Below are 27,779 nucleotides of genomic sequence, written 5' to 3'. Positions count from 1 at the left end.
AGGGAGCTGCACGAAGGATGGAAGTCAATAGGCAGCAGCAAGGCCAGTCTTGCACCTCGAGGGGAATGAAAGGGAGAGCTAGAGTGGATCCAAGGTGATCCCAGCTAGGCATTAGCCCCCTCTTCCCAAAGCAAGCAGGGCAGGCTGTACAAGCAAGTAGTGTGAAGAGGATAGTTGCACACAGGGGATGGGGGTATAGCACCATCAGGTATGTGCCACAGACTGGGGCTGGAGGGAGGATTTTGGAGAAGAGCAGTACCACAAGGACTGTGCCCACAGGAGCAGAACAGGCACAAACACTGAGGCGCAGAGGAGCCTTGCAGGATATAGCAGTTGGCTTTTTCCAGGATGAGATGTTCCCATCTTTGCAGTTCCATTTGAGCATCAGGAAAAGTTCCTGTAGTGCAGCTTACAGAATAACTTCCTCCTCTTGGTTTGCTTGTTGTGACATTCCAGATCCAGCCTCAGAACATCAGGGACATGAGACAATCACACCCCTTCTCACCTGCTCCCTGTAGCACACTGTCCAAGGCAACTCCCTGTCTAACACTAGTTCAGGGACTAAAGAACAGTGCTCCTGTGCCTACAACTCCCTGCTGCAGAAGGTTAATTCCTTGTTAAACGATCAGAAAGCAGATTCAAGAAAAGCGTTACTCATGTTACCCTGTAGGACACAGGAAATGTGAATAGAGATTGGAAAACACTGCCTGCCAAGGACATGCACTCTTGAGTCTGCATTACCTGTCACAGGATTGGCAGAACAGAAGACGTCATGCCAGACCAAGATCAGTGTGACAGGTTTCTCTACCCTTATTTTAAAAAAGGCTAACGGTTTGCTGAGCCTACCTGGGAGGCACACATGGATCTGAGCTGTTGTGCTACAGCACAGGCACAGCAATAAACAGGCATGTTTGGCTTCTGTTCCAACAGAAACATCAGACAAAATTTAATGGTTCTCAAACAGACTACAACAAAGGCTGCAGGGAAAAACATTTTATTTCCAAGCAGATTACAAAGAGCAGAGAATATAAGAGTAAAATTAAATTAAAAAAATAGTTGAGTGCATCTCTTTAAAATGATTTGTAGTGTGAGTTACTCACGGGGCAAAGCTACTGGAGAGTTCTGAAGGTCACTTTGCAGGATGCCAATCACATGTGCTGTTTAGACCTGGGTCAACACAGGAGGGACAGACAAGATGTATTTTGCATATAGGCTGCACACTCATTATCAAGCGAGGTTTTGGGCTGCAACTGGACCCTGCCTTTTTGAGACATCCCCTCCACCTCATTCTCTCCTGCAGTTTCCTCAAGTTCTAGACATGGTTTATTGCTGCTGTAAGTGGGTTTAATCTGCCTTCCCGTTCTGATGAGCTCCAAAGAGAAAGGAGAAGCAGGCAAACGTGTGCCATGCACAAAGGTTACAGGGAATGTGACTGCAGTGCTAAGAGCAGAGCTTCAGCCACACAGCAAAGGAAACCAGCAAGTAGGGATACAGCAATCACTTCAGAGATTTGGGAGCAGCATGTCAGCAAGACTTCTGGAAGAATTGAGATGTTCCTTAAGGTAGGAAGAGGTATAAGCAAAGAAGGGCTCTTTCCTAAGCATTGGCACCAATGAAATAGAAGAGGCTGAATCATGTGGATAAGGTGCATTCCCTGTAATGTTTGAGAGAGCAGCTTCAGCAATAAGATGGGGAGAAAAGCCCCATATAGGGTGGAAGACAGTTGATATCCCACTTTAACAGTGATTTAGGAGTCCAAGCAATATTAAACTCGCATAAGAATGTTGTTTGGCTGGACAGCTGCACAGCCATTCAGTGTCCAGCAGCACTCAGTCCAGCAAGAAGATGAGCAACTACAGTACCAGCAGTCCTCCACCCCTGTACACTCAGGGGGCTCTTTTCTACCATTTCTGGATCTGCTCTTATCACAGCACAGGAGGATTCGAGGCCCCATCCCTTCTATGCATGCCAAGGCAAACAGTAGCCCTGATGCAGAGAACAAGACAATTTCTGCCCTAGAAGCAACAGTGCAGAAGAGGATTCTTATTTAGAGATCAGATTAAGTCTTTTTGTATTGCCCAAGGACAAAGAATTCAGGAACTTGTGGCCCCTCTGAAGTCCAGACCTCTAGGGGTGAGGCAGCCAACACATGAGAGCCCTATGAAGTTCTCAGGCCATTCCCTTTATACACTGCTCTAGACAGGAGTGAAGAACCACTCTCTAGTCTGCTCTCTGCTGCTTCAGCCATTACCACTTAAGAGCAAATGCTTAACCTCTTGAAAGCAAATGAAAATCTAATGGTGCTGTGGACACGTGTAAGAGGCTACAAGTTTCCTAAAGAAAGCAACACTGTTAAATGTCAAGAGCTTAGACAATACATGAGTCTCATGTCAGAATGTGAGGTGCTTTACAACAGTCAGTCTCTGCTTTCTATGGTTCCTTTCATACCACAGTGACAAGATGGGCACAGTTCAAAATCAACAACACACAGTCTCTAGCTTGACTTCTCAGCTCTATTTATTTAGAGATCAATGCATTTTCAGCCTGTCTCATACAAGGCATAGGGCATGGAGAGTTCCTGTCAATATACATATGCATACAAGAGCAGTACAAGCAGTTTGGCACTCTCAGAGCCAAGGAGGAATGCCCTTTAAGCAGCAGTCAAGCTGGTTATAGGAAAGTGTTAAAAAGCAATTTTACATGTTCAACTGGGAACATTTCCCAGAATGTGGATAGCAACTCTAAGCCACGACACCCTTCTGTGCTACTCTGTGCATGTCTTCCTATGAGACCCTACAAGGGAGCAGATCATGTTCTTCACTATCAAAGAACATAGTATTTATATTCTAGAAATACTGTACCTTTTAAACTAGCTCCAGAGAGACAGACTAGAAGCCAGATCCAGGAAAATAATCCTTAAGTCACAGTATATCGATTGTCTCTAAAAATAGGGAATGAAGTTAACACAGTGGATATTCTGATGAGACAGTACAGAACAGTACAGCAGTCCACTTCTGCATCAGCAGATCCTCTCCTATGTACATGAGGACAATGAGAAAGGAATGGAAACACTCCAGTCCATCAGAACAAAACCAATCATCAGGAGATCTCCACAGCTCATCATGTGCCTAGTTTCCCTGTTCTTAACCAGTATCCTCCAAGGAGAACTCTTCCCCCTAAAAAGACTTGAGATCATCTTGCAATTAAAAGTAGTAAGGAAAGTGCACAATCTAGAATTTTAAGGTAACATGGAATTTTGTTCCCCCAGAAAGCTCAGCTGAAGCTCCTCTTTGTTCCCAACCTGCAACTGCCCTAAAGTTCCATCAACTATTGCAGTTTCTGTCAATTATAAGTGTTAAGAGGTGGCTCTCAAGGCTGCCCAGTAAAGCAACTGGTACAGTGTGTATCTGCCAGATTGCTTAATATCCACTGTATTTCTGATGGAGACAGCCAAGGTAGCAGGCTTTCCAGCTCTGTTCTGATGATGAGACAAACTGCCCAAAAGAAAGGGAAAGCCACTCTGTGCATGCCTGTTGGGCACATCCTGTGTGTGTGTTGCACATGCAGCTGCTTGGAATAGTAGAAGCCTGGCGCAACCATTCCCTCAAAGACTTAAAAAAGGGCCAAAGATGTACATGTCAGTCACTACATATGGTGAAAGGATTAGAGGCTTCTGACAGCTGAAGTGGTACTGGTGATCCAAGAGCCACCCTAACAAGGGGGCAACTGCTGGCTCCCAGCAGACAAACTGAGGTCACAATACCTGCTGCCAGTCCTACACCCACCCTAGGTGATCTGGACACTGATCCCAGGCTGTTTTCCTCTGGCTAGTTCTGAGGGCAGACACTGAGCTAGGAGTCTAAAACAAAACAACTGTGCATTGCTACTTAACCTCTCTGCACACAATTTTGAGTACAGAGTCCTGCAGAGTGAACAAACTGCTCATACTGACAGCAAACTCAAGCACACCTGCTTCCTCAGGAACACCAACATCAATAAGAATCATAAGGGCTTGGGAAGTCTCTCTAAGCTGCACACCTCAACACTGCTCACGAGCACAAAGGGAACATTGGCTACTCTCATCAATTTACACTCTGCACAACCAACAGAGAGGGCAGACCTTCCTTCTCAATACAGATAGGTGCTGGACAACAGAGGCTTCAGGAAAGTTGCTTGCCTGTACACAAGTTTATGTTCTTTTACTGTAATATATAATTAAATATTTATCTGTGTGTTTTGGAACAGGGAAGGAACATGAGGTGGAGAAGCAGGGAAGACAAGTTCAAGAAGCAGAGTCATTTCTCTGCATCCAAGAAGCCGGTGGCACAAGTAACAAGCCTGGCAAGTGATCTCCCATTTCAAGCAAAGTTGGCTACCTGCTGGCTTCAAAAGAGCAGACTATTTGTTAATGATATAAAATACAGCAACCATTTAAGACACAGCAAGGCAAGGCTACAGGGCTGGGGATTATGGTTCATGAACGATGCCAAAAGCTACACAGCTGTGTTAAAAACTGTGAAAAGGTTGTTAAACAGCAGGAGTAAGCCATATGCTGCTCCTGGAAGGCCTTTTCCCTCCACTACCCCTCCATCATGCCGTTGTTGATGCATTTGAAAAGGTGGAGAGAAGGGAATTTGCCTAGTGTTAAAGCCACAGAACATTAGGACAGTCTGATCTGATCTCACAGATCTCATGTTCCTAGCCTGGCACTGAGCTTCCATCAGCAAGCAAACATTCAGGTCCTTCAACAGAAATGTATGCCCTTCTACCTTCCTAAGTTGTAGGGGTGAAAGAAATCCAGCAGAGTTGAGCTGGAAAGCATGAACAGGGATGAAAACAACCAGTTTGCATACTGATCTTTGTATATGACCCCCCCACCCTCACAGCTCACTCTTCCCCAAATAAAGACACATTGTTCAATGGCATGTTGAAAAGACGTGCTCGTCATTCTTAATAAACAACTAGAGTAAGAATACATAAGAGAAACAGGGTGGTATCTTTATATGATACACAAGTGTATGTTACAAGAATTCATCAGGCACAGAAGCCTCAAGGTTTAAGGCCTCAATGTTAGGCCAAAAAAAGAAGAGTGTGGTAAAGTTTGTACTTTTAACATCTAAAAATGTCACTTAAAGGTCTGAATAGAAATTGTTGGTTTGTTTTTTTTTTTGTATAAATCATAATTGCAGTTCACTCTCTCCTCTTTCTTCCAAGATAACAGCAAATTAACGTCCAAGCACAAGAAAAGAAGATGCCTGCCTCTCCTCCACTGGCTGAGCAGGTCCATCCATCATTCTGTGCCTGCTAGGCTGCATGTGCTCCAAGGAGACAGAGGCCCCAGCCAACCAGGCAAATCCTGTAGTTCATGTTTTCTACATCATAAAAAAAAAAACAAAAAACCCAGAGTCAACCAGCAGCTTTCCACAGCTCCCAGCTTGCAGGGGATATGCAGCCTCCAATGGTTCCAACAGTTTGGTGTGTTGGGTAGGATACACAATGGGTAGGTTTTCCTTTAGATTCTTTTAAAGAGAAGAAGCCTAAAAGGGCTTCATAACTACACCAATAAAAAACCAAAAACTTAGGCATCTCCTTTAGTGTAAAAGTCTGTACAATTTCTCTTTGCTTGTCCCTCCCCCATCACCCTGCCCCACCCCATCTGAGCCACGAAGGATGCCTTAGTGCATGGTGCTGGCATTAGCCACGGCAAGAGCTTCCTGAATCTCTCGTATCACCAGGATCCGGGTGAGCATCTGCTCCATCTGCTCTCTGCTGATCGGCTGGATGGAATACCAGATAGGGCTGTTGGGGGCCACCACTGGCTCCGGTGTCAAGTAAAACGTGTCATTCCGGCCTTTCACACTCTGGGGGCTGTGTGAGGAAGATCAGAAATAACCAGGCTAACAAAATGTCCTGGAAGAGAGAGACCACCACTGTCCTCACCCCAGGCTTCACAAATCCTGACAGTGACCATCTGGCTGATGACATATGAAGGCACAGAGATACATCTAGAGACAACATTCATCCCAAAGTTTTAGGACATGCCAAGGTTAAAAATCCATGGTGAGGACTACAAGAAAGTAGTTTATATTTCACACTGGTAAGCATAACACATACATGGCTTTAGGGGTCCTTCAGAGTGAATAAAACATTCAGGCTACCTGCAGATCCATCTGTGCAGATGAACCATTATATTAAATTTCAAAATAATCATAATTTAGAGATGAGTCCTTTTGAGGCACCCTCCAATCTCCATAACAAGCCCTTACTTTTGAGAAGATAGTTTGAAGAGGACCCTAATCCTGTCTTCAGTAGTGGATGCTTCCAGATGACTTGCAACTCACAAGCAGAAGAATAAGTTCACGTCAACACAGCAAATGTCCAAGATAAAGAGCAGCCAGTTCACAAATCAGGATTTGTCTCTTAAATACCCCAAAAATTCAATATACATGCTATCAGAGTTAATCCTTACTCTCTCACATCACCACCCCTCTCCATTTAAGTAAATTTATGGAAATACAGAAACTGTGCCAGCAATATCACACAGCACTGAAAACTGGCCAGGCACAAGGTGCAGCTCCCCAGTCATAGAAGACAAGCACCATACACAGAGACAAGAGCTCTCACCATTTGAAGAGGTAGAAGTCATACAGCTTTATCGGACACCTCAGGGGGTTCTCTGGATTCTCTGTCTGCTCTGCATACATGTCATCTGTAACTACAAATCAGCCCCCCAGAAGTATGTTAGACACTCTGTGTAAGCACAGCACACTGAGCAGTACCACAGAGCCTCAACACTGCAGCACTCTGTCACCATACAAGAGCTGGCAAGAGACTGGCAAGAGATTTGGTTGTTCCAGGGCAGAGGCACCTTGCTATAAATGCTTGAAGCATTATGCAGAACTTGCTTTATCCTAAGGCTATTGAAGACCACAACCCATCCATATCATCCTTTCCATTTCTCCTCTACCAGTGCACAAAATGAGGGAAATCTCACTATTGAGACTGCAAAGCTTCAGTTGCATCCTGTGCTTTTAAAAGGATAGATTGTACTTACATAGGAATTCTGTATGAGTTCACATGAATCAAGGTAAGAGAAGCCCCCACAAAGAATTTTCTCCATCTGTTCATAAGCACTTACACCCAATAGCCTCTTTGTCCATTAAAAAAAAAAAAATTATCCTTACTTCTTGATAAGTCCCGCATGGCTCAGGTAAGGTATGTCCCCAGGGTTATGATTAGAATGTTCTATCTTCTCTTGGATAGAATGCATGGAAAATGCATAGTGGCAGGCTACTGATAACTGGCAGAGCCTTGGACTCCCTACCTGCAAACATCTCCAGGTTCATCCACTTCTTCAAGCCCAAGTAAGTAAAATATTCCCAAAGAAACCTCCTAGACATTACCTTTCTGTCCTGTCTGGTGCATGCCTGGAGCCTTCATATAGCGGATACTCGTGCTTTTATCCTTGGGATTAGAAGGGTTCTTCTTGGTCTGCCTCAGCACCTTGGAGAAGGCCAGCTTCATGTGCTGGTCTACTGTTTTCAACAGGAAGTATCTGAGCAGCAAGAACAGAACACAGGACACTCAGAGGCAAGCAAGGAACATAGTCTCAACAGCAAGGTAGTTATCTTTAGTCATCATGAGCAGGCTGAAGCTCAGACTAACCACTGGGCCAAGGACTGTTCCAGCAGCAAAGCATACAAAAGCCACAAGCTGAGTCTGCCCTCTGCTAGATCACTTCCTTGTTATACTCCATCTTCTTTATCTGATGAAGCAACAATTGGGCTCTGTGTGCAGCCATTTAAAGCTCATGATTTGGCCCTATGAATTGCAGCAGTTGAACACCAATCCTGTTAAGGCATCGGAAGTTCTTTTATTCCCCAAGATTCCCTAAGACCTGAGTACTTACTTTGTATTAAAAAACATCAATGTAGTGAGCAAGGTGGAAGGGGAGTGAGCTCCAAGCTGCTTACACTCCCACAGCATCTCTTCTGTTACATGACTGGAGAGGATGTAACCTGCAATAATCACAAGTCAGCATCATGCCAGGGGACAGACACAACATGAATACAGGCAGCATTTTACAGTCTGTAAGTACTGCAGAGCACATAGATCTTAACAGGAGGAAGTGGAGATTCTCACTAATGTCAAGATTCAGTGCTCTGTAAAAAACTTTTTAAATAACAGGAACAGTTAGGAAACACTTGTACATATCCATCAACATCTAGTTGTGGAAAGTATCCTTGTGCAACATGCCTATACATCCCAGCCCATAGAGAAAAGAATATGCACTTAAACAGCTTTTAATTATTGGTTTAACTCCAATGCAGATGCTCTTAATCCAATAATATGTGAGAGCAGGCAGGCCAGTGTAACAAATCAGTTCTTGGCCCACAGCTTCAGTCAGCATGCAGTGCCAAGTGATGTATTTGGACACATGAGTAATCCTTTGATATCAGATTTTTTCCCCCTCTTTGTGTAGAAGAAAAAGACTACACTCCAAATACACAGATAAACAGAAACAGACAGGAGTATGAACTCCAGGGCTCATGGAATGCCAAAGCACTGATCAAACAACTAAACTGAAAACAAAAGAATTCCAAAACTCATGGTGCTATTTAGCTATCTAGCCTATAACATCAGCTACTTTTCTGAACATATGCAGTAGCTTCTTCACTGATGTCCAAACGTATCAAAGGGAGTGAAACAATGAGAAATCAGGTTTCCATGCTCTGAAAATGCAATTCTTACCTAGTTCTCAGAGTTCTCAGTGAAAGTCTGTCTCTTCTGGAACTGCTCCCCCCATCCCTGTTGCCATGAACCCCTAAACATGAGGTTGAGCTGCAACTGATTGCAGCACTGGAGGCTTTAATCACTCCTTTGTTTTTTCCTTTGACACTCAGTTGGTCCTGCAGACAGTATCCACCTGGCTACACGGCACTATGACAGTGCTGTATTCTCTCCCAAAGAGACAATACATATTAGAGGCAGGATGTATTACCACTTCAGATGAGGAAACCTGATTCAAATCAAGGATCAGCTGCCAAGTAAGCCAACTCCATGACACTACAAAGTCCCCACAATGTGCCTTCTGATTGGTGACAAGTGACAGACAAATAATGCTCAATGACAGTCAGGGTTAGTGCCTGACAATTGCTGTAACCCCAACATTCACTGCAAACACATTTTTTCCCTGACCAGCATTAGCTAGCCTAGGAATGTTACATACTTCAAAAGGGATTTCATTCAGACTACACTCATGCTGTAGATTCAGTTTAAACATTCCAAGCTCTGGAAAGTTTTAAAGTTCTTAAACTATAGCCCTTACCAAGAGGTGAAACACGGGGCTGTATGTCCTTAAGAACTTCATGCAGCCATTCAGTGAACCGAATATAGTAGAGATCTGAGAAGATGTCATCAACTCGGCCATTTTCAAAGAGATACTGGAAGAGATTCACAACACAGGCCAGTACAGTGGGAGCAAGTTTGTCCCTCAGAACAGACCTCATCCTAAGGTCCCACATCCTCAGTCGAGCATTTTACAGCACAGCACTGAAGACTAACACAGCTTACTTGAAGAGTGAGGACTCTTGCACCAAGGCCAATACAGGGTAGGTAATCTCCATTACTATTATGGGAATACCAAGCCAAAAAATGGAAAAACCATCTTTCAAAGTAAAGCTGATTTGATTTCAGCTTTTATTTCATGTGTATTCCCTTCAAGTTATTTCACATGACTACTGGACACTACTTTTTCAGATTAACAAGTATGCTCAATTTCCCTGTTTAGCTGTGTTCCTGCAACTCTTCCAGAAAGCTCATACTTTCCATAGCACATAAAGCTAAGTTCTTGCCTGTTAAAGCTTCAACTAGATTTAGGTCTCAACACTGACAACTTCTTCAAACATCATTCAAACCCTTCTCCCCTCACCAAAAAGAATTAAATGGATTAATTATTTTCACTGTGATACTGAACTCAGTTATTCACAAACTTAGCTCACAGACGAAAGCATTGCTTGCACTAAGGACAAGTCATCTGATGCTTTCAAGATTTTTTAAGCAAAGAGACTTTTTTCATATAAAATGGTTGGGAAGCTTAACAGAAGCCTCAGTCTCTATTGTTATAACCAAGAGTCCCTCTACACATGCTGACAACATGGACAGTTCTGCAGCTCATAGAGCTGTACCATCCTACCTTCTGAATACACAGGAAGATATAGTAGAGCACATCTGGATCATAGGGTTCACCATCACCATTCCGAGCTTCTCGGGTCATTAAGCACAGACCATAATTCAGTTCAGCCACAGCTGAAGATATGAGATCTTCCTGGAACCTCAGCAGCTGACGCCCTGGAAAAGCAAAACAAAGCTGTATTATTTCCTAATATTTCAGGAAAGATTTCCCACATCTCCATTCTATATGGCAGGCCCAGCACTACCCTCATTCTCCCTGTATAGTAAAGCAAGTCAAAATAAATCCAGATCTCAGGCTGTAAGAAATACGAAAAGATAGAACAGGCAATGGTTTGATAGGAAGATCCTCTGCCCTATCAAATGACTATTGCCTTCCTTTACCATGTCCCCAGTGAAATGCTGCCCTGCAGCAACAGGAAAACAGCAACTCCATGACTGCTCTACCAGCCTGCCCACGCAGTCATGCAGTGCCCTTTTCTATTGCTATCAGCCCAGGTGCTCAAGGAGGCTTAGCACAGAGCTAACACATCCTGTGGCAATGGGAATACACAATAATTAGTACTGCAGAGTAAACTGAAATTTAAATTTAGGAACAATCACTGATTAAACAAAAGTTTTTCAGAGCAGTAAACACCTAACATTTTAGTAATTCCTAATCCTACTTGAAAGGAAACAAAGGCCATGTTGTCACGACACTTACTTCCAATAGGTGCTAGTCTATTTTGGGCTTCTTTTTCCAGCTCTGCATTCTTGGTCTGTGCCCAACTTTTCCACACTTCAAGACCTTCTTCTGGCTTCAGAGAGTTTGGAAGCAGAAGTTCAGGTGAAGTCTGTGGCTGTGGCTGCTGTTCAACTTCAGCAACCTGAACAGTTTGAGCCTATGAAAGAAAACACTTCAGTTTATATACACACTTCAATATGCAACAGTTGGACAAAAAACAAGAATCCCACAATACCTGTAGCCCCAGGATACCAACCTTCTGCAACACTCCCAACAAGAAATTAATCCAAGGAATGCAACTTTTGCTGTCCAACCTGAATTGCTGCTCACAAAAGAATATTCTACACTCCAATAACTCTCAGTTTGAGTGGACAGATTCTGTCCTCAGCTCACTTGCCACTCTGAATGACCACTGAAGTCCATCTCACTACAAGAGCAGCCTGAACAGGAAGGTGCCACCAGCTTTATTCAGCACTGCTGCTCCACACCTAGACTGCCCTGAGGAAGGTCCTGGGTACAATTGCCATATGCCACTGGCATCCCTCCCTGTCCAGACTCTTCTTTAAGCAGTACATAACAGGCACACACAATAAATACATTCTGTTCTTATAATCAATGATGAATAAGATTAATTCACTTGTAAAAGCTATAAAGCAGTAAGACTAGAACACAGCATCAAAATGTCAATTCAATTTCAATGCAATGTTCTCAAAATACCAAATACCACTAATGGGGACTAGCTACTATTGTGTGGAAGTGACTGCATGACTTATTACAGACATAGGGCATATCCAGAACCTTTGGAAATTTACTCTGCAGTGGGACCTTAGGTCACCAAGAATTTCCATCTCAAACTGAAACTTATTTGTCAGGCAACCAGTAGCAACAATCTAAAACCTGCAGCAAGTCCTTCAGCTGCACTCATCCTGCACTCTTCACTACAGGTTCTCAATTCCATGCCACAGACTCATAGCTACCTCAATTAACAGCTTTACAGACCTTAGTCAAACTCTCACTAGCACCCTGAATATTACACAAATAGCAATTCTTGTATCAAAACAGTTATACTTTTTCTTTCCTAAGATCTACTTCAAAAGCAGGTTTTCCTTTGATACTGCTAAGTGTCAATACTAGTGGAAGTTGCTCTGACAATACTAGAGACTACACAGAGACTTTTAATACCTGTACCTTACTTAGTATAAGAAAAACAACAGCTTAAGAGGCAAAGTCTGCAAGAGTCTCAGACTGGAGTCTTCCAACTGCCTCTGGTTGGTTTTTTATTCTCTGCATCAGCTCTTATAAGCTTTTTGCTTATCAGCCCCTGCAGCTGTAGCATGTAGCACAGCTGAAGAGAGACTGATTGAAAAGGCCCAGTTTTAATCAAGGCAGACAGCAACTAAGTTGTGAAGCAAAGCCTCTCTCTGCCTTAGAGTCCAAGGGTGAACTGACACCTTATCTTTGTAGGAGCCAGGACTGAGCCTCTGTTCTCTTCCAGAGTGCTGCCACAATACTCTCCAGAGAGCTGAAAGCTCTCCAAAGCCAACTCCCTCCATCAGCCCAATCCAGTCTTCTGTCCTGACCTCACAGACACCTTGTCCAATGTGAAGGCTGGACACAGTCTGATGTAAATCTCCTGAAGTGGCAGATGCTTCTTAACAAATTTGTATTTTTCAGGACTAGACCAGAATTGCTAAAACTTACCCAGATCCCCTAGAAGCACAATACCAGAGGACAGTACAGGGCAGGCAAGCAAATTGCTTCTCAGTTTGACAGTTTTGAGAGGGTCAATTCTCAAAAAAGTGTGATGTTCACTCTATTAGCTTTATTGGCCCCTCAGACAGAGAGTACATCCCTGCTGGAATTGCCTGTGTACTTAGGGGATTTTATTTTAAATACCCTAAAGTACACTCGATTCAGGAATTTTGATCACTAGTCAGATTTCAATACTTTACCCAGGCACTGGATCCGCTGTGGACTCCACATGCAGGATGAAGTAACTGATAACAACTAGTACTTATTAGCACACCTTATCTGGCTGCAATTATCCCTGCCTGTCCACTGCAACCCCTGAACAGCTCAGGAAAATACTGCAGATCTCAGGATACCCATATGAACAGTCTGGCATTCAGTATGTATCTATTAATTTTTAACACTAAGATCAAGACTGGACTTTCCTTTGGAAAGTTTTGAATCCTATAACTATGTAGCAACATTATTACATGAAAGTCTTATACCCATCAGGAGTCAAGTCACATTCAAACTTCTGGGACAGATGCATCTCTGCTTCCTAGACACCAGCTGTCTGTTGGCATGCTCCCTCTCCACAACATTTGTAAGTTGTTAATCACAAACCGAGACCAAGAGCCAGTTTTAACTTACTGAGCAAGTAACTTGTAGCTGCTGCTGCTGCCCCTGCTCTTGGGGCGTGGGCTGCTGCTGTTGTTGCTGTGGGTCCCATATGTGCACTGTTTGTGCTGTATTCTGGTATGTCCCTGCCACAGCCTGCACTGCCACTGGAATGTGGATGTTGCCATTCATGAACTGTGCTGGAAAGATCGAATTAGCAAGAGTCTGCACCACTTCCTCATGAGAGTTCTTCACTACTGAAGTACTTCCCACCATCTTCTCCTTGTCATCTTCCAGCTTCACTGTAGCCAGTGTTGTGGGCGAGCCACTGACGTGGACGGCATTGTAGGCCTCCTGAGGGATGGCAATGTGGGTTATGTTTTGCTGCTGAAGGTCACCACGTGGTTGAGCGGAGTAAACAGGGATGGTCCACGTCTCTCCAGTGGGGCTAGTAATGGTCCCAGTGGCACTGTACAGGTGGGCACTGTCCACTGTTAACAAGTCTGGCCTTAAAGAGACATAACTTTGCTGCTGGCCCTGAGGAATGGCCAGCACTGTGGCAACTGGCTGCCCTGAAATAGCATACGATACAGTAATAGGCATATCCACTTTACGTTTCTTCACTGGCTGAAGGACACTGGCAGAGCTGATCCGCCTCTCTCCCTCTCGTGGGGAGCCTTGTTGAGAAGGTGGAGGTGACAGTGCCCCGACTGTCTGGATCTGGATCTGCTGGCCACCAGTAATGGCCTGTCCTGCCACAAGCTGGGCCTGGATTTGCTGGTGCTGTATGTGTTCCTCCTGTAGCTCTGCAGCCTGGATCTGCTGGGCAGTCTGCACGTGCTGCACTTGGATCTGAGCTGCTTGCAGCTGCGATGGGCTGGGGCTCTGAAGAGACTGACTCTGTATTGTCTGGGATGCCTGCTGCTGTGCCTGGCCCTGGATCTGCACTTGGACCTGTATTGGCTGCTCTGAAGCCTGATGGACAGAGAGCTGTGGAGAGAGCTGCTGGGCGGAGACCTGCTGTGGTGACTGCTGGACCTGGACCTGAACCTGCAATGACACAAGCCACCAGTCAGATCAGAATATGTCAGTGATTCAGAAGAGATGGTCTGTCATTCAAGATCTATGCCCTATGTCTTTTATGCTTACTTTTGATTTCATACATTAATCCATTAGTAAAGATTTCAGGAAAATGAAACCAAGTTATTCTAGAAGTCCCTGGTTGATAACAGTGATATTGTAGATATGTTTGCTCAGCACTGCACATGACTCTCAGCACAGAGAGAACATCTCCACCCTCAAAGCTCTATGGGCTCAAGCCAACAGATTCCATCCCTGGAATCTAAGAGTCTTCAAAGCTACTTGCATTACTAAAATGTTACTTTAGCATAGGTCTTGCAATACCAAGACTTTAAGGTCATTCACATTACAATCACAGGAGCTTGCTTCACTCTTACCATGCTCTAAAGATTGTTTTACTGCTGCCCACCCCAGTCCCAAGATGACCACAGGATCACTTGCTGGTGACAGGCAATAAGAAATATGGGTAAGTTGAAACCAGCACTTAGCTCTTTCCTCATAAAGCACAGGAATATTACTTTGAAACCTGTCATTAATAGTAACGCTTCTCAAGCGGGTGTAAACATAGAATGTGGCAAGTTCAACCTCAATCTTTGTCATGCATTAATGGCCGATGCTGCAGCATGTTTTTCAAACTCCAGAAGTTTCTCTGACAATGATAATTAAAACAAACCTTTTTTTTTAATTTACTTATTCCATTTAATACCATTTATCGTCCAAACTACTCAGTTATACCTTCTACCTCACGCACTTAGACAATGATGAATAATACAGACAAAATCTGTTGACTTGATTCCAAACAAGTTCCTTTTACTTTAGAGAGAGAAAAAAAATAAAATAAAATCACACCTTCTCACATTAATGCTCACTTGTCCAGGGTCACAATATCTAGTGGTAGTCCAGCAGGACAATGAAAGCCAGTAGTCAAAGGTAGCCCCAGCACAAATTTCAGGTCTCAATAGCTTCACATGGTTGTCCAGACACTTTCTCCACGTTCCCTCACATTTACACAGACAACCTGTTACATTTGCCTTGTCCTAGAAGTGATATCCCAGGTACTCATGACCATCTGTTTCTCCAGGCTTCACTAACACTTTATCTTAAGGGAGGGAATTAATTAACTCAACACCTCCTTCTGGAGCCAACACAGACTTATTTAGTTGCAAGACTGTCTTCCTACTTACAATTCTCTCACCTTTTCTAACTCACTTCCTGGAGCCAGCCATACTAATGCAGCATTTGCACAGAGCACATCAGCCATCCTGACAACACCAAAAAGAACTACAATGCAGGCCTGCTGTGCACAAAATCTCACTTCCTAGCATGGCTGCTAAGAAGTTCTTGAAAAATGTTAGGGACCCATGTACAGCCAATTAAGAGCTGCTAAGGAAAAAACTGGGGTAGCAAAATGCCCATTGGCAGGCCAGATTTATAAGTCACCTCCTGTTAAGAATTAGTTTATTTCCAGGAAGAATAGGGTATAGTTCCTTCTGGGAACTCTGTGCAGTATACTGTAATCTGATGACGTGGTGACTCTATAATAATTTCCTGCAAGGTAACAAGAAGCATGTGACTTTATGTCAGCATGACAGTTTAAAAAGCTGCATCAATGAGTGATTTGATCAGGCAGTCAATTGAAAAAGATGAACTCACCTATGGGATGTTTCCTTAGTTCTATTTGATATCATTCTGCCCTGGAGCATGAGTACTGCCCTGAGCAAACAGCCCCAAACATGGATCCCAGGTAAGGGTTCAGTTAATATAGTCACTTGCATCCACACTTCTAAGGCAAGAATTTTTCAAAATATTTCACTTTAAAAAATCACTAATATGGTCCTTAATATTAATTTAAGTCTTTGTTCAAAAGATTACCAGTGCAGTAAAATGTAATTTGTTCAATCTTTGGTCTTTGCCTTGCAGGTAATTTTTAGTTTCACACAAGAAACACTTGCTTCAAAATGATGTTAGGAGGTAAATATGTCATTTGTCCTGTACTTCTGTAGTGTTTTCAGAATTTGCACAGTTGACTAAGAGCACCTTAAAAGCTTAAAATCCCCACCTTCTTTCCACACAATTTTACATTACAGCTCCTATGAGTGCTATAACATATAAAGAAATGACTTTTTTTTTTTGCTAGCAGTAAAAATTCAAAGTCTCCTTCTGCACTGAAACATTTTTATCACCTAAGCACAATTAGAAAGGTAACGGAACTGGTTTAAGAAAGAGGCATTGTCAGTAAGAGGCATAGTCAAAGAAAAAAAATGGAAAAAGACAGCATTTGCTCCCTTCTGCTCTTGTAAACAGACTTTCAGTTTGAGGGGACCTCCATTGATCATCTAGGCCAAATCCTGACCACTTCAGGGCTGACCATAAGCTACAGCATGCCATCCACAGCACTGCCTAAATGTCTCTTAAATAACATAGCCTACAGACAACAACCACCAGTGTTTGACCACTCTCTTGGTAAACAAACACTTCCTAATGTCCACTCTAAACCTCCCCTGGCAACCTCGAACCATTTCAGAGCCCGAGCCTACAGTGTTTGAAATCAGTGGCAACTTCCTCCACTTTCAACAGGAGAACAGTCACACCCTGAGGCCCTTCAAAATCCTAACTCCTACACAGGGATGTCTTGCTACTGTTTTAGAATCCACTATTACTGTTAACACCCAAAGAATGAAGTCAAACTCCAGAATCACTTGAAGCTCTTCGTGTTCCAAACTGCAGACACTATGCTTCTGACTAGAGAGTGGTCCTATTTAAAAGGACATTGGAGCTCTACCTACTACACATTATGCATCCCCTGTGAATTATACATCCATTTTTAACAACTCTATTTTGCAGTAGATCCCTATTTTCAAGTAGGTTGTATCCAGGAGTCCTACAAGCATCCATTTCAGATTTATAGGCTTTAACCCAGTCTGAGACCAGAGCCTTCTTATATTGACCTCATTGTTCTTTTTTTCCTCAGATAGCAAGTTAGACAAAGAATTACACTCAGCAGCAGCGGATGACTTTATGAAAGACTCTGTACAAAGGGGAATGTTTTAAATTTACAGACCAAGACCAACAGGGAGGACTTTAAATCTTCACTTTATGCTGAAGATTAAAGCAAAAACATGTTATGCTGGCAATTCCTGGGTTACTGGCACAAGAAAGGAACATGCCAAGTTACCAGCACTGAAATACTATTTATTGCCAGAAGTCTGGATCCAACAGCATGAAAGAATCACCTCCCAGCAGGCCACCATGACACAGAGAAATGCCTTTTCACCATAAAGTAGCTGGAAGCTGAATCAAGTACTAGCTGCCTAGAAAATCAAAAGCATCAGAAATCAACTCCATATCATAACAGGAGGGCAGAACTAAATTCCCTTAAAGGAAATCTTCCTTTTACATCAAGCCCAAACACATATTCTGTCCTGAACAGAGCACATGCAAAGAGTAAATAAGTAACCCCAGGACTATGAGACATCTGAACCCTGGTTGCCAAAACTTTTTTTCCTAATGGGTGATAGACAAACTTCCAAGTAGGACTCATAACATGTCTGCCCTGCATGGATTCTCTGCCCAAAAAGGAATCAGACTCGGTTGTTTCAGAACTGCAGTTCTGAAACAACTGAGATTTTCCTTGCTTGTTAATTCTTTCAGCTGCAGACTGTCTGGATTATCTAATATTTCCTAAAACGTAACTCTAAAAGAGCACACATAGCAACTCTTTCCTGCATGGATTTTTTAATATACAGCTTGTGCTAGAGCACCTGACAGGCTCTTATACACATCTTTTGACAAAGAGATCGTGGTTTCTGAAGCTGTATTTAAACCAGCAAGCAGCAGTACATACCAAGAACAAGTCTGGAAGCGTATTAACATGTCCACACTCCACCTTCCAGAAGACTATTTCAAACTTAGTTCTAGTCTTGCCCACCAGACAAGTCTGACATCACTAAAACACAAGACTGCATCTTACAGCTTAGTTTCATCTGGAGGGACCCTCAAATCATAGGTTCCAAACTGACAAGAGGTAAGAAGGGGCAGGTGGCCGACTTGCTGCAGGAAGCATGCTCAAAATGCCCACAGAAATAATGTGGGTGCATCTCAAACTTCCCAAACAAAGTCAAATACTTGGGGGGAAAAAAGTGAGAACACGAGAAGAGTAATCTCAGGTTTTTTAGCCCAATTCAAGGACAGAAGACTTAAAATACACTTCCCTCAACAACAGTCCTAAGCTAAAGCAAGTCCAGCATTAAAAACTAACACTGTAACAAAGAGCTCCTTCTAAAGTTACACCAGAAAGTGTACATGCAAGTACAAAACAGATATGAAAAGTGTAAGTGGAAAGTGAAAAGACTGATTAGTGAAGGAGCAGGAAATGTCAGAACTTGTTATTTAACTACTTTACAGAAAGTCCTCTGCTATCGAAGTAAACAAGGTCTATGGGAAGGGTACAAGTCAGCTTTTCAGAACAACTGCCAGACTCTCACTCCAGGATTTTCCTCAGCTCATTCATCAACATCAGAGAGGGAATTCCATCAGCTAAATTAGGCCTTGGGTGTGTTTAAACAGTTACAATATCAAGATTATGCTGTCAAGCTGTACACCGGAGAGGCATTTAGGTCTAAGTTAAAACATATGAACCAAGGCAAAACAGCTTACCTCTCCAACAGAAGCCTACTTCCATATACAAGTAGATCCTACCTCAAAAACACCACTCTTGACTATAACCACTCTTTGAAGCATCCCCCTCAGCCCTAGCAAATGCTAATTAATACCTGCTACACTAAAATCATACTGGCATGTTTTTCAAATGTAAGCAAATAGGAACTCTACCTTCAAGCTTAAGTTCAAAACCAGTACAGAAGCAAGAGGAAGGTACATCCATTAGAAGCAAAGGAAAGATGCATTCTGTGCAGAGCCAGAAATAAGACTTTTCTAAGCCATTTAAAGGCTTCTTTCCCTGCCTTGTGTCATTAATAATGTCTAGCCTCCTATACAGGTCTGAAGTCACAGAATAGATGGAACAGCAAACACACAAGGAATCGAGCAATTAGAAAGGCACAAGCATTAACTGAAAGGCATTTTACACAAGCATTTATTTAACCATTCCCCAAGCAGTTCTGTGATCTCACTCATATGTAGCGACCTCCCCTCAAGCCCTGTCCAAGAAAATCTTGCCACCTAGACATCAGACTGTTCATAAAAAGCTGAAACTGAGAATTTTCTCCACACACACCATAAGCAAAGATACTTTCCTCCGATATTCTTTCAGTTAAAGCTTCTTGTGTAAGAGGCACAAGAGGGTCGCTGACCTCTGCAAAAGTACCATATTTGGAAGCAAGTCAGTACTAAACACCTCACTGGCATCATCAATTTGATGGCCTCAATGCACAGGAACAACAAGCAACAATCTCAGCAAAAGCAGAGCTGATAAAACTCTTACTTGACTGAAGGAAAACAGACCTTCCCTGCCACTCCCCGATGCACAACAAGGTATGACACCTTGACACACTAAACTCCTTCTTAAGGTCACCTATGGCACCCCTGTGATACTGGGCACGGAAGGAGCTCCAGGACACTTGAACTGCAGCAATGACCAGTGTACATAACCCAACAGTTGCATCCACTCATCCTCTAAAATAAACATTTGACAAGACTTTGTTGAATCTTTTAGGCAAGAAAACCTTAAGGTGACAAGTTCTTCTAAGAGAAAATTTATTTTGTCAGAATAAATAAAGCAGCAAGCAGTCACACACATTCTGTCTTTAGTTGTTCACAGCAAGTAAAATCCAGGACGAAATCTGAGCACTGATCTCTGTGATTGTAAGATCATCAGCATCATTTGCAACTGTGAGGTCATCTGACTGGTCATTCTGTTAATCACCTTCAGCAGCACTGTCACACTGCCAGACATAAGCACAGTCATTCAAAGGGTCTTCCATTGATTTGCAATTGGATTAGCAAGAACTAAACAGATTACCAAATCAAGTACCAGGATGACAAGTTTAATCAAAAGCTAAGAGGCTTCGGCAGATGACCAAAATTCATCATAATACAACACAAGCAGTATTTCAGCACAGGAAGCCAGCTGGATTGGGTGCACTGCTATGGTGGAACACTGTCACTCCCCAGAGTCACAACAAAATCCAGCTTTAGCCAAAAGATGTGCTCTGCCACTGCTGCCACAGTGACAATGCAGAGATAAGTAAACACTAGATCATGGGTTTAGCATAAATTATGTCTCATTTAGAAATCACAAAAGACAGAAAAACACTATTGCAAAGGGGTAAAGACATCCTTCTCCATCCAATTCTTGCAGAAAAACTAGGATAATCCTGAGCTAGCTGCTCAAATACACCTGAGTTCAGCTGCACTGCTGATACACAAAAGCTGCAGCCACTTCTAGTACCAAATGTGCCACTTAAAGAGAGCAGCAGGATAGGTAATACAAATAGTAATGATGATCTGTACAGATGGGAAAGCAGGTATCTAAAAGCAGGGGAACATCAAAAACAAGAAGAGAGTAGACCACACTCTTCAGGAAAGCTGTTGAAATCTTAATTTTCCTGAGAAGCTTTTCACATTCAGGGTGCAAGTCATTCAGTTCAAAAATCGGGAACCAGTCTCTGGCAGCAACTTTATGCTTATTTACAAGAAGGTCAGGTTATATTTCCCTGGAACATATGATATATGACCTCCCTCCCTATCTCTGATATTAAAAGACTTGCAATGGTCAAGCCTGAACATTGGGTAGTTCTGAAAGGAGACAGCAAGAGGAAAAAAATGAGAGGGGGGAGAAAAAAATTCCTTTTGACTTTCACAATTGGTTTGGGGGCTTTCTACATCTTCAAAGCTAAGGCATTCAAAAGCCAACCCTTCTAGCTCTTCTACCAAAAAACAAAACTTCTTCCAGAAAACACACTAGCTGGCAAAACCAAACCCACTCTTGATCAGATTTAATAGCCTTATGCAGAGATCCAAGTCATGCCTGAAAGACTTCAGGTTTTTGTTTTTCAAAAGCCTTTCAACACAAGTTACTGTAGGGCAACAGGTTACAGAAGTCCCAGTTAAGCATTCATTTACTCAATAGAGAGTAATTTGAGACAAGTTACCAGTGAAGGAGGTAAGTTTGTCTTTACTGTAGGATAAAAACACGCAAGTGAGCTGTTGGCACAACTCCACTGCACTGCAGCAAGTACACACTACCTGATCTCCAGTCATTTGTGACTCCATACCCTCACTTATTGTAATAAAAAAAAAAGCTTATAGCTTTACATTCTGCTACAGAAACCAGAAAGCTTAATAGCTCAAGTGTATCAGAGCTATAGCCAGAGTTCAGCTGTTTAGAGACATATATAGAAAACCTTAGAAAATGCCCTGCAACCTATGAACTCTCCAAATTACAAAATTTATCTGAGGACAAAAGCAGTTTCCTAAGTTATAAACTTGGTTTTTTCCCCTCTGATACAGGATTTGCTTACTTGATACTTAATAAAATACCTAATGCAATACCTACTTTAAAAAACTCAAAACAAAATAAAACTAAAAAGGCAACTCCTTCCACTGTGCAAACAAAATCTACCTTGATGCATATGCATCCCTTGGAATTCCTTTCCTGAAATGTATCTTCCCCTGATTCATATCATATACATTTTTCCCTCAATTAAAAGTCAGTTTTCAAGAACAACTTCTAGGTTTGAGTAAAACTATTTAAAGATTATTAATTTTATTAAGAAAAAAAAAAAATCCTTAAGGAAAGCTCCATCCCACAGCCACCCTGAATAATCAGAGGGGGCTGGTATTTATGGAAGTTTCAGAGCACAAAGCTTCAGGATTTGTGTACATGCCAGAACTGTTGACCAATAGGTGACACCACTCCATTGCTATGAACACAGCTTCTCTGACAGCAGAGCTCGAGTCAAGAAAGCCAATTTACTACCAAATTCTTTAAATGAAAGAGAAATATTGCTGCTCTATATAAAGTTAATTGGCCCTGCCTCTTAAGTACTTATCTGAGGCTTAAGGTTAGACAGCAGCTCTAAACACTACTCCATCAGTTAGCAAGTCATATATAAACTCAGAATGATTTCAGATGCTTACCTGGACTTGCTGGGGTTGCTGAACCTGTATCTGCTGCTCGGGCTGAGTTTGTTGTTGGATACTGGTTGTCACAGGACAAGCAAGTTCAAGCAAAGACCCAGCCACCTCTGTGCTGTCCGTGTAAATGCAGTTGCCCCCCTGCTGATACACCATCGTGGTGGTGGCTGTCTGCTGAAACTCCTGGAGAGCTTCTGGGCCCTTGGAAGCAAGGGAGTCTAGAAACTCCTTCATCCTGTGCTGCGGGATCGTTCGCGCCTTCACACGGATGTATTCTTCAAAGGAAATGGTGTTCTCCAGAGAATTATTCATATTGCAAGGTCCTCAGGGTTCCTTAAGGAAAGAGAAAGTAAAAGTCTTAACTACAGCACTCCCTTGATGCAAGGATATTCTTAACTCCAGTAACTAATCTCTCATACCAAGTACTTATGAAAACTGGCAAACATGCACAGCCAGATGCCCAGATGCTTTAGTTTTACTTTGTGCTACTACACATTTCTCAGCTTAACCCTTGGCAGCTCAGGGGAGTCTGACACCCAGGTGTGACGACTCATCCTCCCAGAGCTCACTGCCATGTAAACTCTCCTAGCCCTGCACTTCACCCAGACCAGGCAAGTCCTGTACCAGACAAATCCAGTCATACATTCCATTTGTTTGCAGCATGCACTGTTAGTGAGAGAGGCTCAGAAATCAATATCTGCGGCCCTGCTTTGCAGCCGCAGAGGTGGGAAACTGAGCAGTGTGTTCTATCAGGCCGTGCAGTTCTATTCTAGGCAGCTAATGGGAAGCACAACAGAAGAGCAACAGATGCAGCATTCAGCTCACTGCTGTTAGGACTAGGACAGCCTCATTGATCTGAACACAGCAAGCAAAAGGAGAGCACTGGAATCGAGATATTTCCTCAAACTAGGAACTACACACATGGAGAAGCAGAGCTCTGGAAATGACAAAGGCAACTGCAGCATCAGTTCTTGATCTTTTAATATAGGAAGAAGTTAACATGAAACATGCCATGTGTGAAGATAAAAGAAAGAAAAAGAAGTTAAGATGATCAGGGCGGAAGTGAAAGCAAAGACAAAACCACCACCACCAAAGATGACTCCACCTGAGAACGTCAGACAGCTCTAGGGTATACTCTGACAGCATTCTTCTCTTATTGACTTATCTTATTTAACCCACAAATTGTTTTTGAAGTGAGTATACTGGTTATTTCTAAGCCACTAATTAGCCGTGATAGAGCATAAATACATTTGAGCTGTAACATCACCAGATACTGAGATAGTTGTGAAAAGATGTGAAACAACAAAAGATCAGGACTAGAAGAGGTGATTCAGCACTACTAGACCAAGCTGCATAAAGGAGGAAAAACAGACAGATATCATATGTACATTATGACTGTAGGTCTAAAGACAATAGGTACAAAACCAGAGCTTTATATATTCTTTTAGCACGATTTAGAAAGTAGAACTGAGACAAAGCTATGGTTGAAAATAAAACTGCAAAAGCCTGCCTGTGTGAAAATGAGAGTTAACTCTAGGCTATCACTGGCACTCAAGCACACTGCACGAGTCCAGTGCCAGTTATCACCAAAATCTGTGACAGCTGAAGCAAATGGTAACCCCTCTTCACTGTTACGTGACAGCAATCCAAACATACAGCTTTTGTTTACATGGAGGTTCATGGCTAGTGCATTGGACCAGGCTCACAGGAGAAAAAAAACTAGTATCAAAGGTAAGGGGAACACACATGAGGCAACTTGTGTTCTATGGTTTCTGAAGTCTTTAAGAAACATTTGTTGTTGTATGAGATTTCTACAGAAGATATTCTTAAAATATTCAATATGCTTAGTAAAAAACACCAGATAATGGTGCTCACACAGCAAATCAACAGCGTTGCAACTATCAGCACACAGAAGCTCCAGCAGAGCCCACATCTGGACAGAAAACATTCTTTCAGAGACACCAAACTCTGAGTTTTCAAGCCAACTCTGGGGGATAGAGCTAATAAGACTACTCACCTCTCCAGGAGCCACCCAGGAGTACTCTACACCTCTACAGCACATACAACTAACCTCTTTCCTCTTTTTTCTTTGGTGATCATACACCAAGGGTGAAACCAAGGGAGAACAATGATGTTAATGCATCCACAGGGACTCAGACAAGAACTACAACAGGCACACTGAAACGTGTTTTGTATCTAACTGCATGATGCTCCCTTATATACTCTGAGGTTGGAAAACAGATTTTGAGCAATTAACTTGTCCCAGTCTTCTACTTGGAACTTTGAAGAATTTGATTTCAATACTACAGCAAGGCTTTCAGAAGAGAATCATTGTTTTCCATGTCCACCCTGAGTTGCACTAGCAGATACAACTTTGAGGGAAGCCTCAGGATGCCATGCAGGGATCCCAGACATGAAAACCACAGATGTTCTTAGACAGTGGGATGCCAGACAAGTGCCACAGATGCTCTTTGACAGTCAGCTGCTGCTGAATTGGATGAGATCACCTCTCCCAGGTGCTCCCTTCCTGCTCCTGCATTGTTCTTTATTAGGTTGTAACTCAGGGAGTAGCTATCCACCTGCTGTTATTCTTGTCAAAGGAGAGACTAGGGAGATCAGCAGGGCCACTGTTTCCAATGGGAGCTCTTAGCCCTCACTTCTACTTTTGAAAGTCCAACCCTTCTTTCACAAGCTACATCATTTTCCCACATAAGACACCAGAAGCCACAAGAAACCCAGAAGCATAAGCAGCAGAGGTCCACCACCAAACCATCACCAACCTCTTCTGACCACCAGGAAGCAGAACAAAGCAAGCATTAATTTCTTAACTACAAATCCTTGACCCTGCTCAGCTGGTCCATTTCAGTTAGTTCTTGTTAGCATCAAAATCAAGAGGCTACTAGGCCAGTCTTCCCTTACTAGTAAATCTTCCTCGCTCACAAGCTGTCAGAAGAAATCTCTTTCCTTTTTTCTACTAGGAAAAAAAAAAAAATCCTTTACATTTTCTTGAAGTTACTATACTATACTAAGAACCACTAAGCTGAGCTCCTGCAGTATTCCAAGTGTCAGGCATGGACCAGAGCCTCATAACATAAGGCATCTGTTCCTGCCCCAGGAGAGCAGATCTTCCTTGAGTTCTCTACAGCTGCAGTTACAGACCCTGTAGGTAACAGGGTCTCCCAGAGTCACTCATATCAGTTTTAAGGCTTCTCAGGATTATTTAAGTAAAAGCACTGAACCACCCAAAACAGCATTTCACAAGAACCTATACTGCAATAGAGGTACCAGATCCAGAGAAAGATTCAGAAATGTAATGCTGCAACCCCAGAGATTTTACTTATTAAAATTACCCAACCTGCATTTATGGCAGAAAACCTCTGTAAGGGTCTAGGGTGTATTCAACAGGCTTTTATAGAGCAACACATAGAGCTTGCTGCTGCAGTCACCACTTTTACTGTTAGTTATTAAAACACACGAATTTGTGCATTCCATTTATCCCACAGACACGCACTGGAAACTGCAAATGCCCACCCTCACTGGATCTTAGCAGCATGTTTTTAACATTGCATTTTAAAATTTAAAAAAGAGCATCCAGGCAGTAAGTTTCTCCAACAAAGAAAGACAACTCTTCTCTGTGCAGCTTAACTGCATTTTTTTCAGGAAGTAAGTTCAAGAAATTCTTTGAAGATTATGAGAACATACGGTTAGTTGATAAAACTTAGACTGAGGTTACTGAAAACACACACACAACTTGCAGCATGTGGACAATCTGGACTCACCAGTCACCATGTTGCATGTATTTCTGCTGCTCTTGTCCTGAGCTCTTAGACTTGTAACGTTCTGGAGAAGACAGAACAAAGAAGCCCTTTCCATCCCCAGTTCCTCTTTCTTTATTAAGTCATTTTATTTTTAATATGTATTTCATTAAGAAAAAAGATAGGAAACAAAGATATTATCATCCACGCAGCTAGCAGCTCCTACTGAGGAATTGCAAGATGCCCAATTTCTAACCATCGTATCCCTCAGCCTGGTGGTACTGAGAACGACTGTGTGAGCAAATCTGTCACAGAGCGCCGTGCGGCGACAGGCGCGGCACGGTGGGCAACACGGAGTTACTGGCAGACAGAACTTAGAACAAGGCAGCAGCAGTGACCGCATCCAGAGGCAACCCCCCGGCCCCCTCCTCCTCAGGTGTCCCCGGTGCTGGCCCGAGAGACAGCCAGGAACGCTACGGACCGCTCGGCCACCCAGCCAAGACGAGGCGAAGCTCCGTATTTAGGCCCTGAGACCGCGGGCTGCAGCTCAGCCTGTGTCCTGCCCAAGCGAGGACGCGGAGCCCATGGGGCTTCCCCCGCCCGCGGGGACCCGGCACTGCCCCAGCCGCTCCCGCCGCCTTTGTTTGTCGGCGGGGCGGCCGGGCCGGGCCCGCAGGCGCCGCCGTGACACCGCCTCCCCCGCCCCCCCGGCAGGAGCCATGTCGGGGGCTCCGCGAGGACGAGACCGCCGCGGGCCGCGCACAGGCCGCGCCTTCCGGTGCCTCGCTGCCCGGGCCGAGGGGGAAGACGGGGACGCGCCCGGTGCACCGGGGGGAAGAGCAGGGGGCGCGCCCGCGCGGGCCAGGAAAGCGCGCGCGCGCGCGCGGCAGGCGGGGCCGCCCCCTCCCCCTCCCCGCCGGGCCCGCGCCGCCCCCGGAACCGCCGCCTCCTCCTCCCGCGCCCAAAGGGAGGCCCCACCCGGCTCTGCCGCCGCCGCGCATTACCCCGGCCCGCCGGCCCGGCTGCGCCGCGGCGTGACCCGGCCCCGCCTCACCCCGGCCCTGTCGCCGCCGCCGCCTCGGCCCCGAGTCTTTTCCCCTCACAGCTCCCTGGGCGCCATCTTACATTCAACCCCCTGCAGCCAATCACTGCGCTGCCACAGCCTCGCGAGAGCGCGGCTCCCAAGCCCCGCGAGAGCTCAGCTCCTAGGCCCGCCCCGCGCCTTAAAGGGGCCTGGCCGCGGCGGGGCGCGGGGAGGGTGTGGCCGCTGGGGGGCGCCCTGCGTGGGGAGTGGGGGGGGGGGGGGGGCGTGCGGCCGCGGTGACAGCGCAGAACGCGGTGGGGACACGTAGGGACAGGGACAGACCCCGCGTAGCCGGGATACCTGGGACGCCACCAGCACCGCGTGGCCGTGAGGCGACGCCGGCCGAGGGGTTCCACGCGGTCGCCCCGCTCCTTCGCGGCATGCGGGTGCAGCCCGGCCCCCATCCCCACGCAGCCCCTGCGCCGAGGCTTCGAATCGCGCCCGCGTGGGGCCAGGCCCCGGTGCAGGAAGGGCGCTGAGGCCTGTGCGGCTTGTAGCGGAGGGG

At 44.2% G+C, this 27,779-nt stretch overlaps 1 protein-coding gene across 7 annotated transcripts; it reads right to left on the bottom strand.

Annotated features, from left to right (window-relative positions):
* Window positions 1-978: 978 nt before the first annotated feature.
* Window positions 979-27,389, bottom strand: QRICH1 (glutamine rich 1). 7 transcript variants are annotated; one of them, XR_013775727.1, is made up of 13 exons: window positions 27,245-27,343; window positions 26,215-26,275; window positions 22,439-22,768; window positions 13,295-14,311; window positions 10,895-11,072; window positions 10,196-10,350; window positions 9,329-9,443; window positions 7,910-8,018; window positions 7,404-7,555; window positions 6,625-6,715; window positions 5,675-5,868; window positions 3,764-5,372; window positions 979-3,567 (listed from the first exon to the last, which is right to left on the bottom strand). XR_013775727.1 is itself a non-coding variant. In XM_079317086.1 (12 exons), the coding sequence occupies exons 3-11, from the start codon at window positions 22,745-22,747 to the stop codon at window positions 5,676-5,678; spliced, it is 2,319 nt and encodes a 772-aa protein (XP_079173212.1). In that variant the 5' UTR covers window positions 22,748-22,768; window positions 26,215-26,275; window positions 27,245-27,343; the 3' UTR covers window positions 4,926-5,372; window positions 5,652-5,675. The 7 variants fall into 7 exon arrangements, 3 of the variants coding, with proteins under 3 accessions (XP_079173212.1, XP_079173214.1, XP_079173213.1); XR_013775726.1 differs by having other exon boundaries at window positions 3,764-5,868; window positions 27,245-27,347; XR_013775729.1 differs by lacking the exon at window positions 26,215-26,275 and having other exon boundaries at window positions 27,245-27,338.
* Window positions 27,390-27,779: the final 390 nt, after the last annotated feature.

The sequence above is a fragment of the Erithacus rubecula genome, assembly GCF_903797595.1.
Source record: "Erithacus rubecula genome assembly, chromosome: 13".
Lineage (NCBI taxonomy): Eukaryota > Metazoa > Chordata > Aves > Passeriformes > Muscicapidae > Erithacus > Erithacus rubecula.
The sequence above is the reverse complement of the archived record's forward strand: the minus strand, read 5'-3'. Positions and strand labels throughout refer to the sequence as shown.